The sequence below is a fragment of the Martes martes genome, assembly GCF_963455335.1.
Source record: "Martes martes genome assembly, chromosome: 13".
Lineage (NCBI taxonomy): Eukaryota > Metazoa > Chordata > Mammalia > Carnivora > Mustelidae > Martes > Martes martes.
This window is the reverse complement of record NC_137901.1, coordinates 3,763,643-3,774,492: the sequence shown is the minus strand read 5'-3', so window position 1 is coordinate 3,774,492 and position 10,850 is coordinate 3,763,643. Positions and strand designations below refer to the sequence as shown.

General features: G+C 56.0%; 1 protein-coding gene across 1 annotated transcript; it reads left to right on the top strand.

Annotated features, from left to right (window-relative positions):
* Window positions 1-4,117: 4,117 nt before the first annotated feature.
* On the top strand, window positions 4,118-10,475 carry TSHZ1 (teashirt zinc finger homeobox 1; the record flags this gene model as incomplete). The annotated part of the gene is made up of 2 exons (XM_080821079.1): window positions 4,118-4,226; window positions 5,929-10,475. The coding sequence occupies 2 exons, from the start codon at window positions 4,118-4,120 to the stop codon at window positions 9,114-9,116; spliced, it is 3,297 nt and encodes a 1,098-aa protein (XP_080677205.1). The 3' UTR covers window positions 9,117-10,475.
* Between the last annotated feature and the right edge of the window lie 375 nt (window positions 10,476-10,850).

Below are 10,850 nucleotides of genomic sequence, written 5' to 3'. Positions count from 1 at the left end.
GGGGTAAGGCAGGCTGGCTCCATGGCTTGAAGAGTCAGTCTGGAACGTTCGGTGTGGCTCCTTCACGCCTTCCTCTGTGTGAAAGTCGAATCCTTTGCACCTGTTATGGGCTGTGGCCATCCCACGTGACCGTGACCGTGAACGTCCCGAGCCCGTGGAATGGGCCACCGGAATGCAGATTACCGGGTTAAGCGGTTATGTTGTCTGCAGAAGCTAGTTTTACCCTGCCCGTCTCATCCGAAGAGGGAGCGGGAAAACAACTCTAGGGTCAGAAGGCTGTCACAGTGCGGGCACAGGGGAGGGGGCCCCGGCTGCCCCTCTGGGTCCACGCTTCGTCCGGCCCCTCGATTATTACCGCTGAGATGTGAGCTCACTCAAAAAACAGGTCAGTGGGCTGAAATAACATGGTAGAGGAGCAAAACAGCCAGGAGAGGCCAACCTCCCAGGACTGATAGCTGGGAGAGTAGATGGTGAAGGCGCACACCCTAATGTTCTAGAAGGCTGAAGTGGTGCAGCGTGGTGACCCTCGAGCGGGCAGGCTGAGGGCCGCCGGAGAGGCCCTGCCACCCGTGCGTGTCCGCAGGACTCGACAGCCTTCTCCAGAACACACTGGGGGCGGGGACACAGCCCAGAAGCAGGAGACCCTTCTGCCAACTGTAGCCCCTCTTACCGGAACCCACATACCATCTGCACCCCTGTCCCTGCCCCCCTTTACTTTTTAACATGTTTTGAAAAATAATAGTTAACGAAGCCCTTTGCACATTTCCACTCCCAGGCTGAGCCTTCCCTTCGTGGGGTGGGGGGGGGGCCCGTTCCCAGGGTCCGGCTAGTGGCTGCTGGGGGCTCGCCGAAGGGTTGCTGCCAGCTCTTTTCTTCCAGAAACAGTGTGAGATGGCTAATCCCTGTTTGCTGAGCCGAAAACACTGAAGAAGGTTTTGGAGGTAGAGATATTTATCAAGAGCAGCATCTCTCAACATAACCTGTAGATTCATTATCTAGGAAAAAATCCGCTCTTCTTTTCAAACAAATTTTTTCCTTGTTCCATGTGTACAGTTTTTGTCGTTTGTTTTTTTCACCTAATGACCTGCCCAAGTCATTAAGGATACTTTTTAACATTTGAATAATAGTCCATCCTCAGAATAAACTACAAATCAGTGAATTATCTTTTATTGTTGATCATTCTGCGTGTTGCCAGCTTGTCTGGAATGATACTATGAAGGACATCTTTGTGCACAAAGCGTTTCGTGTTTCATACCGCAGTCCTGGCTATACGTCCGAAAGTGAAATGATTGGGCCAAAGAGTGTCCACGTTTCAGACTCTCCTCTCGCTGCCGCGACTGGAGCGTGTTCTAAACACTCCGTACAGAACGGCTTTGGGTCGCTCACGTCCACTGCGTTGACAGGACGTGTTCCCTGGCGTTGGGATGCTGACAGAGGGAAGCAGCTTCATCCTGAGGTGGCTGGGTGGAGGGGCCTGCCTGGGAGTCAGGTTGCCCACGTGTGGGTAGCTCGTGGTTCCTTCTCCGTGGGACCTGGGAGAGCTGCTCGGCTTCGCGGAGACTTGGCTTCCTCATCTGCAGAACGGGCATCTCAGTGACGCTGCCTCGGAGGCTCGTGGGGTAGAAGGAGGTGGTAATGCGAGCACGGCCCCCTGAGCGGCAGGTGGGGTGGCCTGAGCACGTGAGCGGAGTGCAAGTTCACAGTCTGGACATGAGGAGGGGCAGGTAAACCTCTCTCAGGCCTTTAGGGGATGGTGGATTTGGTCGGGGATTAAGAGAGGCGTCGGATGGAGGTGACATCTGAGCCTCCCCTCGAGGACAGTGTCGTTCGCAAGGTGGGGCGGGGTCCTGCTCGGGACCAGATTGCACTCAAGCCTGGACTCGTGGCAAGGGGAGGGGTCTGTCTGGGGTTTCGTAGCCCCTGGCAGGACATGGCTTTCGTGGAGGTTTTGACTCTGGGATTGCGAGAGTGGGGCCCCCCAGGCCGGCCTGGAGGAAGAAGGCTACAGGACGAGAGGGGAGGCCCGGCTGGATGGCTCTGCAGCGTGTGCTGGACAGTGTCGGGGGGTCTGCACTATGGGGGCAGTGCTGGATGCTGGTTTGGGACCAAGGACAACCATCGCTTTTCTGGAATGGGTAACTTGTTTGGGTTGGTTCATAACCACTGATTTAGGGGGTTCTTGAATTCAGGAGAAAGTGTGTGGTTATCTGGGGAGGGGACAGAAGGAGCATTGCATTTGCACGTAACTGACTTGGGAGTGTCCAGAACACTCACATCATGACAAATGCATGTCATACCAGTTGGAGCTCCTTCTTTGTGCCAGACACAGGGCTGGCTCTGAAAACATGTGGGAAGGGAAGACATGAAGCCCAGGCTTCGGGTGCCGTCCCCTGATGAGGCCTGCGACCAGCAGACCTGGGGGGGGGCGTGGATTTGGGGGTCATAGGCTTGCACTGGAAGAGACTCCTGGAAGGGGCGCGCATTGGCATGAAAGAGCCCACTGTGCGATAGGCAAGAGCCCCAGGATGGGATGGCCAGAGGCAGCCAGTGCACTGGCCCAAGGGCAGGAGGGTCAACACATACCATCCCCAGGAGCGTGGCTGGGACAGGAGGGACCTCGACGCTGCTTCCCCACAGGAGTGCTTGGAAGGGGGGCATCTGAGCCCGGGTCGGGGAAAGCAGGGAGGATCCTGGGTTTCCCCTGAGAGCACGCTGGGGCTCCCTTCCCACGAATCCAGCAGGCCAGGTGCAGCAGGGACCCCTCCCTGGAACACCATGGATGCAAGTACCCAGGTGGGGAAAAGCTCACTGAAAACCCAGACCTCTTAGGAGGGTTTCCTTGTGGAAGAGGCTTGGGCTGCTCTGCGTGGTCCCACCCGACACCCCAGTCATGGTCGCCTCGGGGCTGTGGGGTAGTCGGTGAAACTCATTTCGGCTCAACCCAGGAGCTTCCGGGTGTAGACAGGACTGCCTCGAGAGGAAGGCGGCCTGGGGTGGAGCGTGGTCTGATTACACCCCAGTCGGTCAGGGAGGGGAATGCCCGAGGGGGCAGGCAGGGGCCAACTTAGTCGTGTCTGTGCCATTCCAGACCTGGAGAGGCCACCTTTGCGGCCGAGGGCCGGCAGACGCTGCACAAACCCTAGTGCTGGTACAGGGTGTTTCCTGGTTCTGGGTTCCCAGAGCCCAGATGGAAGTCCTTTCTTTATTCAGCTCACATGGCTGGGTGCCTGCTGGGGTGTAGACAGTGGGCAGTCCTGCTCCCATCCCGTGAGGGAGACGGACCAGCTGACGGGTGACACGGGGGGGCAGACCCACAGTGATGGGCCTCCCAGGCTGAGCCAAATGGGTTCAGATAACGCCTTTCCCTGATGGCCGCCTGAGTGGCTCAGCTGGTCACGTGGCTGCCTTCAGCCTGGGTCGTGATCCTGGGCTTCTGGGATCGAGCCCCAGGTCGGGCTTCCCACTCAGCGCGGAGCCGCTTCTCCGTCCCCCGCTGCTGTCCCCCCCGCTTGCGCTCTCTCTCTTCAACACAACAAACCCTTCCTTGAAATTAATTTTAATTACTTGCTAGGGCATGACTGTTGCTTTCACAGAAGCGGACAGACCCAGTCTCGTAGGTGACCCCCTCCCGTGGATGCCGGTTTGGGAGCTGCCCCAGGGTGAGTTGCCGGAGCTGCTGGGGGACCTGGCACCCGCATCTTCGCACGGGTTCCGCCCGGCCCGGTGCCTCAGAGCCTTGGCTGTCCCCCTCGGCACCCACAGAGGTGGACCTCCGGGCTGGCCCAGCTTGGGAGGAGGCAGCGAGGCTGCCTGGACCCCTTGGCTGAGGACCTGAGCGGCGAACCTTCCAACCCTGCACCGTCCTGAACCTTCAATAATTACAGACAAAATGAAGACGACATTCAACTTGGCAGTCTTCTTCTTCTTCTCCTTTTTTTTTTAGTTTTCTGAGCTTTACAGCTCCCAGGAGGGCGGTGGGATGTGCGCGGCGCCGTCCAGATGCCGGCGCACGCGGTGAGGCCTCTGCTGCGCTGGCGGTGATTCTGCACGCGGGCAGCGAGGCGCTGACCGCAGCGGCCGCTCGGTGCGGGGTCGGCTGTGAGCCGCGTGAACGCGCATGCTCGGCCCGCGGGATGCCCGCGCCCAGGGGTGGGACCGGCCCGCGCCGTGCGCTGCTGAGAGAGGCCGACGCAATGACCGCGTCGTGGGCTTCTCCGCGCGTGCACGTGCGCGTGCGTCCTCGGGGCACCGTGTGTGCTCGGCGTGCGCGCCACCGCCCCACCCCCAGGCCCGGTGTTTGCAGGTGCTGGTCCTCCCAGGTCCCCTCCTCCTGCCCCGGTGTCCGGCCCGCGGGCAGCCGGCGTGTTCTCCGTCTCCTTCCTACCGTTTCTGGGGCCGCGTGCGCTCCCGGCCTGGTTCCCCTAGGATCGGGCTCTGATAAGGTGATAATGAGTGACCCTATTGAATGAGACACCCCTCTCGCCTCATAGCAGTGCGTTTTTCTGGGGGCTTCCTGGAAAATGTCTTAGCCCCAGATTTCCCAAGGAGTGCATGGAACACTCGTTTGGGTCGTTGTTTCCTCAAAAACAAAAATAAAAAATAAATAAAATCATGTTGGTCAAATAAGAGGTGCGTGCCATGAGTTCCCTTTGGGACTTAACAAGACTGGTCACCTGTTAAAGGATCTGAAATGTCCTGCAGTAAAAATCGGGTTTCATCTAAGGATTTATACACCCCCTAGACCTCTCATTCACGTGACAGTTGTCAGTGCCCTGTAGTTTCCTCTGGGAGGTGATGCCTTCGACTCCAGAAGTCGCTGCACGTGCCGCCTGCTGTAGGCTGTCGGAGTGAATACTACGGGCTCTGTTAAAATTAAGAAAAAAAAAGTTTTTATTGTGGGTAAAACATTCATCACGTGAAAGTTAACATTTTAACCATTTTCAAGTGTAAAGTTATGTGGCGTCGAAGACTTTCACACCATTGAACATCCGTCCCCACCGTCTGTCTGCGGAACGTTTCCTCTTCCAGGGCTGAAACTGTCCCCGTGAATCACGACCTCCCCATCGCCCTCCTTCAGCCCCTGCAAACCACACTCCGCTCTCTGTCCCTGCGAATGTGACTCCTTATCCTAGGTGCTTCCTGTAGGTGGAATCCTACGGTACGTGCCCTCCTCTGCCCGGCGCATCTCCCCGCCACGTCCTCCAGGTTCATCCTCTCTGTAGCGAGGGTTAGGTTCCTAACTTAGAGGCTGAATACTATTCCTTCGTGTACATACACGTGTTTAGTCCATCCGTTCATTTGTCAGTGGACACTTGGGCTGTCTACACCCTTTGGCTCTTGTAAATAATGCTGCTTTGTACAACCATCTACTGTCCCCATGCAGGTGATGTCTGCTCTGTCCCGGCAGGGGGCTGGAGGTGGTATATTTTGTCTGTCTTTTTAGGGAAGACCAGAGTACTTTCATCGTGTGTCCTTGAGGAGGCTTTTTATTTATGGAGACCATAGGATACTGTCTGTGGACTGTCTTGCCCTGCAAGTTGACAGGTCCCACCTGATGGGGAGACATGATGGACCCTCCTGTCACTTAGGGAACGAACAGCCTCAGGGAGGAGGTGGCCGGGCTCCCCCTCGGGCCCCACTGTGGCGGCCAAGGTGATGTTTTCAGGAAGGGGGCAGACAGAAACTGGCCCTTTAGTGGTGTTTCCTTGGCTGACAGTGTGTTCGCTCGGGAGGAGGCGGGTATCGTCCTGCTGGAAACCTTATTCCCCCAGGAGCCGCAGAGTGGGTCATTCCTTAAAGCGGGGGGAACCTTGCCGCCCAGGCGCGTGGCTGAGAAAACATCTTTTTAAAGATCATCTAACTGCTGGGGAGGCCGCGTCCTTGAAGATGATTTATTTCCCCTCACTGTGTTTCATTTTTCTCTCCTAGCTTATGTTCCTGAGGAAGAACTGAAGGCAGCAGAAATAGATGAAGAGAACGTGGAGGAGGACGGGCTGCCTCTGCACATCCCGGAAAGCGACTACGTGTGCAATGAGGACCCCGAGATCAAGGAAGCTCAGAGCTACCAGAACTCCCCCGTCAGCTCCGCGACGAACCAGGACGCTGGCTACGGGTCGCCCTTCAGCGAGAACAGTGACCAGCTAGTGCACTTCAAGGGCTCTTCCTCCAGGGAAGAGAAGGAGGACCCGCAGGGCCCGGACGGCGTCTCCTACCCCCAGGACAGCTTGGCCCAGATCAAGGCTGTGTATGCGAACTTGTTCTCCGAGTCCTGCTGGTCCAGCCTGGCTCTGGATTTGAAGAAGTCGGGTTCGACCCCCAGCAACAATGACGCGGGCCAGAAGGAGGGCTCCACCCCTGCCCCCACACCCCCCGCCTGCACGGCGGGCGCCACGGGCACCACGGCCAGCACCCCCAGCTCGGGCTCGGGCTCGGGCTCCGGCAGCGGCGGCAGCGGCGGCTCGGGGTATGACTGGCATCAGGCCGCGCTGGCCAAGACGCTGCAGCAGACGTCCTCGTACGGGCTGCTCCCCGAGCCCAGCCTCTTCAGCACCGTGCAGCTGTACAGGCAGAACAACAAGCTGTACGGCTCGGTGTTCACGGGCGCCAGCAAGTTCCGCTGCAAGGACTGCAGCGCCGCGTACGACACGCTGGTGGAGCTGACCGTGCACATGAACGAGACGGGGCACTACCGCGATGACAACAGAGACAAGGACTCCGAGAAGACCAAGCGGTGGTCCAAGCCCAGGAAGCGCTCGCTGATGGAGATGGAGGGCAAGGAGGATGCCCAGAAGGTGCTCAAGTGCATGTACTGCGGCCACTCCTTCGAGTCCCTGCAGGACCTGAGCGTCCACATGATCAAGACAAAGCATTACCAGAAAGTGCCTCTGAAGGAGCCAGTGCCGGCCATCACCAAGCTGGTCCCTTCCACCAAGAAGCGCGCCCTACAGGACCTGGCGTCCCCGTGTTCGCCGGAACCCGCGGGGCTCGGTGCCGACGCCGTGCTCAGCGAGGCGGCCAAAGACCAGAAGACCGCCAACCCCTACGTGACGCCCAACAACCGCTACGGCTATCAGAACGGCGCCAGCTACACCTGGCAGTTCGAGGCCCGCAAGGCACAGATCCTCAAGTGCATGGAGTGCGGGAGCTCGCACGACACGCTGCAACAGCTCACCGCCCACATGATGGTCACCGGCCACTTCCTCAAGGTCACCACCTCGGCCTCCAAGAAGGGCAAGCAGCTGGTGCTGGACCCGGTGGTGGAAGAGAAGATCCAGTCCATACCCCTGCCCCCCACCACGCACACCCGGCTGCCCGCCGCCCACATCAAGAAGCAGCCCGACTCCCCTGCAGGCACCACACCCTCCGAGGACAAGAAGGAGCCCGAGAAGGACAAGGCGCCAGCGGTGGGCGAGGCAGACAAGAAGGTCAAGGAGGAGAGCGAGGACGCCCCCGAGAAGTTCGAGCCCACTGCCCTGTATCAGTACCTCCGCGAGGAGGACCTGGACGACAGCCCCAAGGGTGGGGTGGACATCCTCAAGTCCCTGGAGAACACGGTCTCCACGGCCATCAGCAAAGCGCAGAACGGTGCACCCTCGTGGGGCGGCTACCCCAGCATCCATGCGGCCTACCAGCTGCCCGGCGCCGTGAAGCCGCTGCCCGCCGTGCAGAGCGTGCAGGTGCAGCCGTCCTATGCCGGTGGCGTGAAGTCGCTGGCCCCGGAGCACAGCGCGCTGCTGCACTCCCCGGGGAGCCTCACGCCGCCGCCGCATAAGAGCAACGTGTCCGCCATGGAGGAGCTGGTGGAGAAGGTCACCGGCAAGGTCAGCGTGAAGAAGGAGGAGCGGCCCGCCGCCGACAGGGAGAAGGGCTCCCCGGCCAAGGCCGTGTCCCCTGTGGCCAAAGAGAATAAAGACTTCCCCCGCGCAGAGGATGGCAGCAGCGGCAAGGCCACGCAGAAGAAGGGCCCGGAGGCGGAGGCGGGGAAGGCCAAAAGGGAGGGTGTGCTGGACGCGCACACCCCAAACGGCACCGAGCCTCTGAAGCCCAAAGTCACCAACGGCTGTAATAACCTGGGGATCATCACGGACCACTCAGCAGAGCCCTCCTTCATCAACCCGCTGAGCGCGCTGCAGTCCATCATGAACACGCACTTGGGCAAGGTGTCCAAGCCCGTGAGCCCATCGCTGGACCCGCTGGCCATGTTGTACAAGATCAGCAACAGCGTGCTGGACAAGCCGGTCTACCCGGCCGCCCCCATCAAGCAGGCGGACGCCATCGACCGCTACTACTATGACAACAGCGACCAGCCCATCGACCTGACCAAGGCCAAAAGCAAGCCCCTGGTCTCCAGCGCGGCCGACCCTGTGGCGTCCCCTCTCCGGGAGAGCGCCCTCATGGACATCTCCGACATGGTGAAGAACCTCACGGGCCGGCTGACCCCCAAGTCCTCCACGCCCTCCACCGTGTCCGAGAAGTCGGACGCTGACGGCAGCAGCTTCGAGGAGGCGCTGGACGAGCTGTCGCCCGTGCACAAGAGGAAGGGACGCCAGTCCCACTGGAACCCGCAGCACCTGCTGCTCCTGCAGGCGCAGTTCGCCTCGAGCCTGCGGGAGACGCCGGAGGGGAAGTACATCATGTCGGACCTGGGCCCGCAGGAGCGCGTGCACATCTCTAAGTTTACGGGGCTGTCCATGACCACCATCAGCCACTGGCTGGCCAACGTGAAGTACCAGCTGAGGAGGACAGGGGGTACCAAGTTCCTGAAGAACCTGGACACAGGGCATCCTGTTTTCTTTTGCAACGATTGTGCCTCTCAGTTCAGAACTGCTTCGACGTACATAAATCACCTAGAAACACACTTGGGTTTCAGCTTGAAGGATCTCTCCAAGCTGCCACTAAATCAGATTCAAGAACAGCAGAATGTTTCAAAAGTCCTGGCGAACAAAGCTCTGGGCCCGGTCGGGGCTGCCGAGGACGAGGGGGGCTCCACATTCCAGTGCAAGCTTTGCAACCGGACTTTTGCGAGCAAGCACGCAGTCAAACTGCACCTTAGTAAGACCCACGGCAAGTCCCCGGAGGACCACCTGATCTACGTGACGGAGCTGGAGAAACAGTAGCGTCCAGGAGCGCGAGGGACCGCGGCACATTGCACTACACGTCGTCTTTGGACTGCACTAGGCCTGGGCTGAGCCTCCGAAATCAGCCTTCCCTTGGTTGCCGAGCTGGCTGTCTGGACCTTGGTTTTTTCTTACACATATTTTGTAGTTATATTTATATGCTCTTTGTCCGATTGTGCATGTTATTTTTCTTTTTCCGTGAGTCAAAGTCTGACCTTTATTTTCAACATCTGTTCTTGATGTTAAGCTATCTTTTGTAGGAAATAGTGGGGCACACTACTCAGAGACATTCATTTAGCAGAGAAGAAAGACACAAATAACAATGATAAAAAGACATCCTAAAATTACAAAGTTGCCATGACAATAAAGGTCATAGAACCTGGTAGTGTCAAATTTAACCCTTTGAGGACTGCAATTGCATTTCTGTGCCTTTCACTCAAAAAAAAAAAAAAAAGAAAGAGAGAAAAAAAGGCTTAAAGGCATTTCATTCAGATCAAAAGCTGTGTCAGACACAAAACTTATTTAATAATTAAAAAAATGAGCTTTTATATGCAGAACTGGTTTGTGAAGGAAACATGCATGCAGCTGTCGGAAGATAGAAAGTTGTCTAGGAGTCGTGGGGTTAGGAAGCCACAGCTTTACACATTGAAAACGAAACAAAACAAAACAAAAAAACAAAAAACCCCACCACCACCACTACCACCACCACCACCACCAAACACCCCAGTTGCCACTATGCCCAAACCCTCTGGATGCTGAAAAAAAAAATGCCACTTTCGGCAAAAAAAAGTATGCAAGTTATTATTTAAAAATGTGTAAAAATGCTATTTCTTTTTTTTCCTGTAAAATACTGCGGTTTATAGTTATTTACAAATGTAAGCTTTGGTATAAGCTGACCTTTCTATAGCGTGCTGCATTGGTAAATGAAAAAAACATGGGGCAAACGTTGGAGTCCTTTCCTTGTAAATTGCCAGCATCAGCTTAAAAACCCCTCCATGTTACAGATCGTACCATTTTAATCTATTCAACTTTCTTTGTACCTTCTGGCTGTATGCTTTCTCTTTTAACTTTTTATATTGTCATTTTATATTAAATTTCTGTGTATATAATGTAAAACCACAATTTTTGAATAAAATTTAGTTCCTGCAGCTTGATTTAAATAGAGAAGTTTTACTGGTACCTGCATCTTTCCAGATGCATGTATATCAGACAAAAATAAATAAATGGAAACAAAGCAAGCAATGCACTATTAATTATACATTTTGATGTTCTATCATTAATATTGTACAGTACATTTTGGTTCACACAATTAAATCCACTGTTTTCTCAAATGTAAAATAAACCCACAAGCAGTTCTTGATTTACATAGATTGTCATGTCGTCATTATATTGCCTTTGAGAAGTCGTTTCGGCAGCAAGAGGTGTAGCTCACGCGATCAACCAACAAAAATTTGATTCGGAATTCTCTCTGCATGATTTGGATGCTGACGTGCTCCATTCATATAAGTATTGCATTTTTAAAAAATAATCATTAAATGTGTTAACTCTGCCGGGGGCCACGGATGATGGAGTTGAGCCCTTGAGCGCTGGATGGCTCTTCTGTGTAGACGCGGACCGAGGGGCCAAGGGACCAAGGTTCCAAGGGGACCTTGGAACTAGTTCCGTGTCGCTCCAGAGAAGAATCCCTGATTTCTGTCCATGACCCTGCATGGTTTTGTGCTTCCAGGTTGGGGG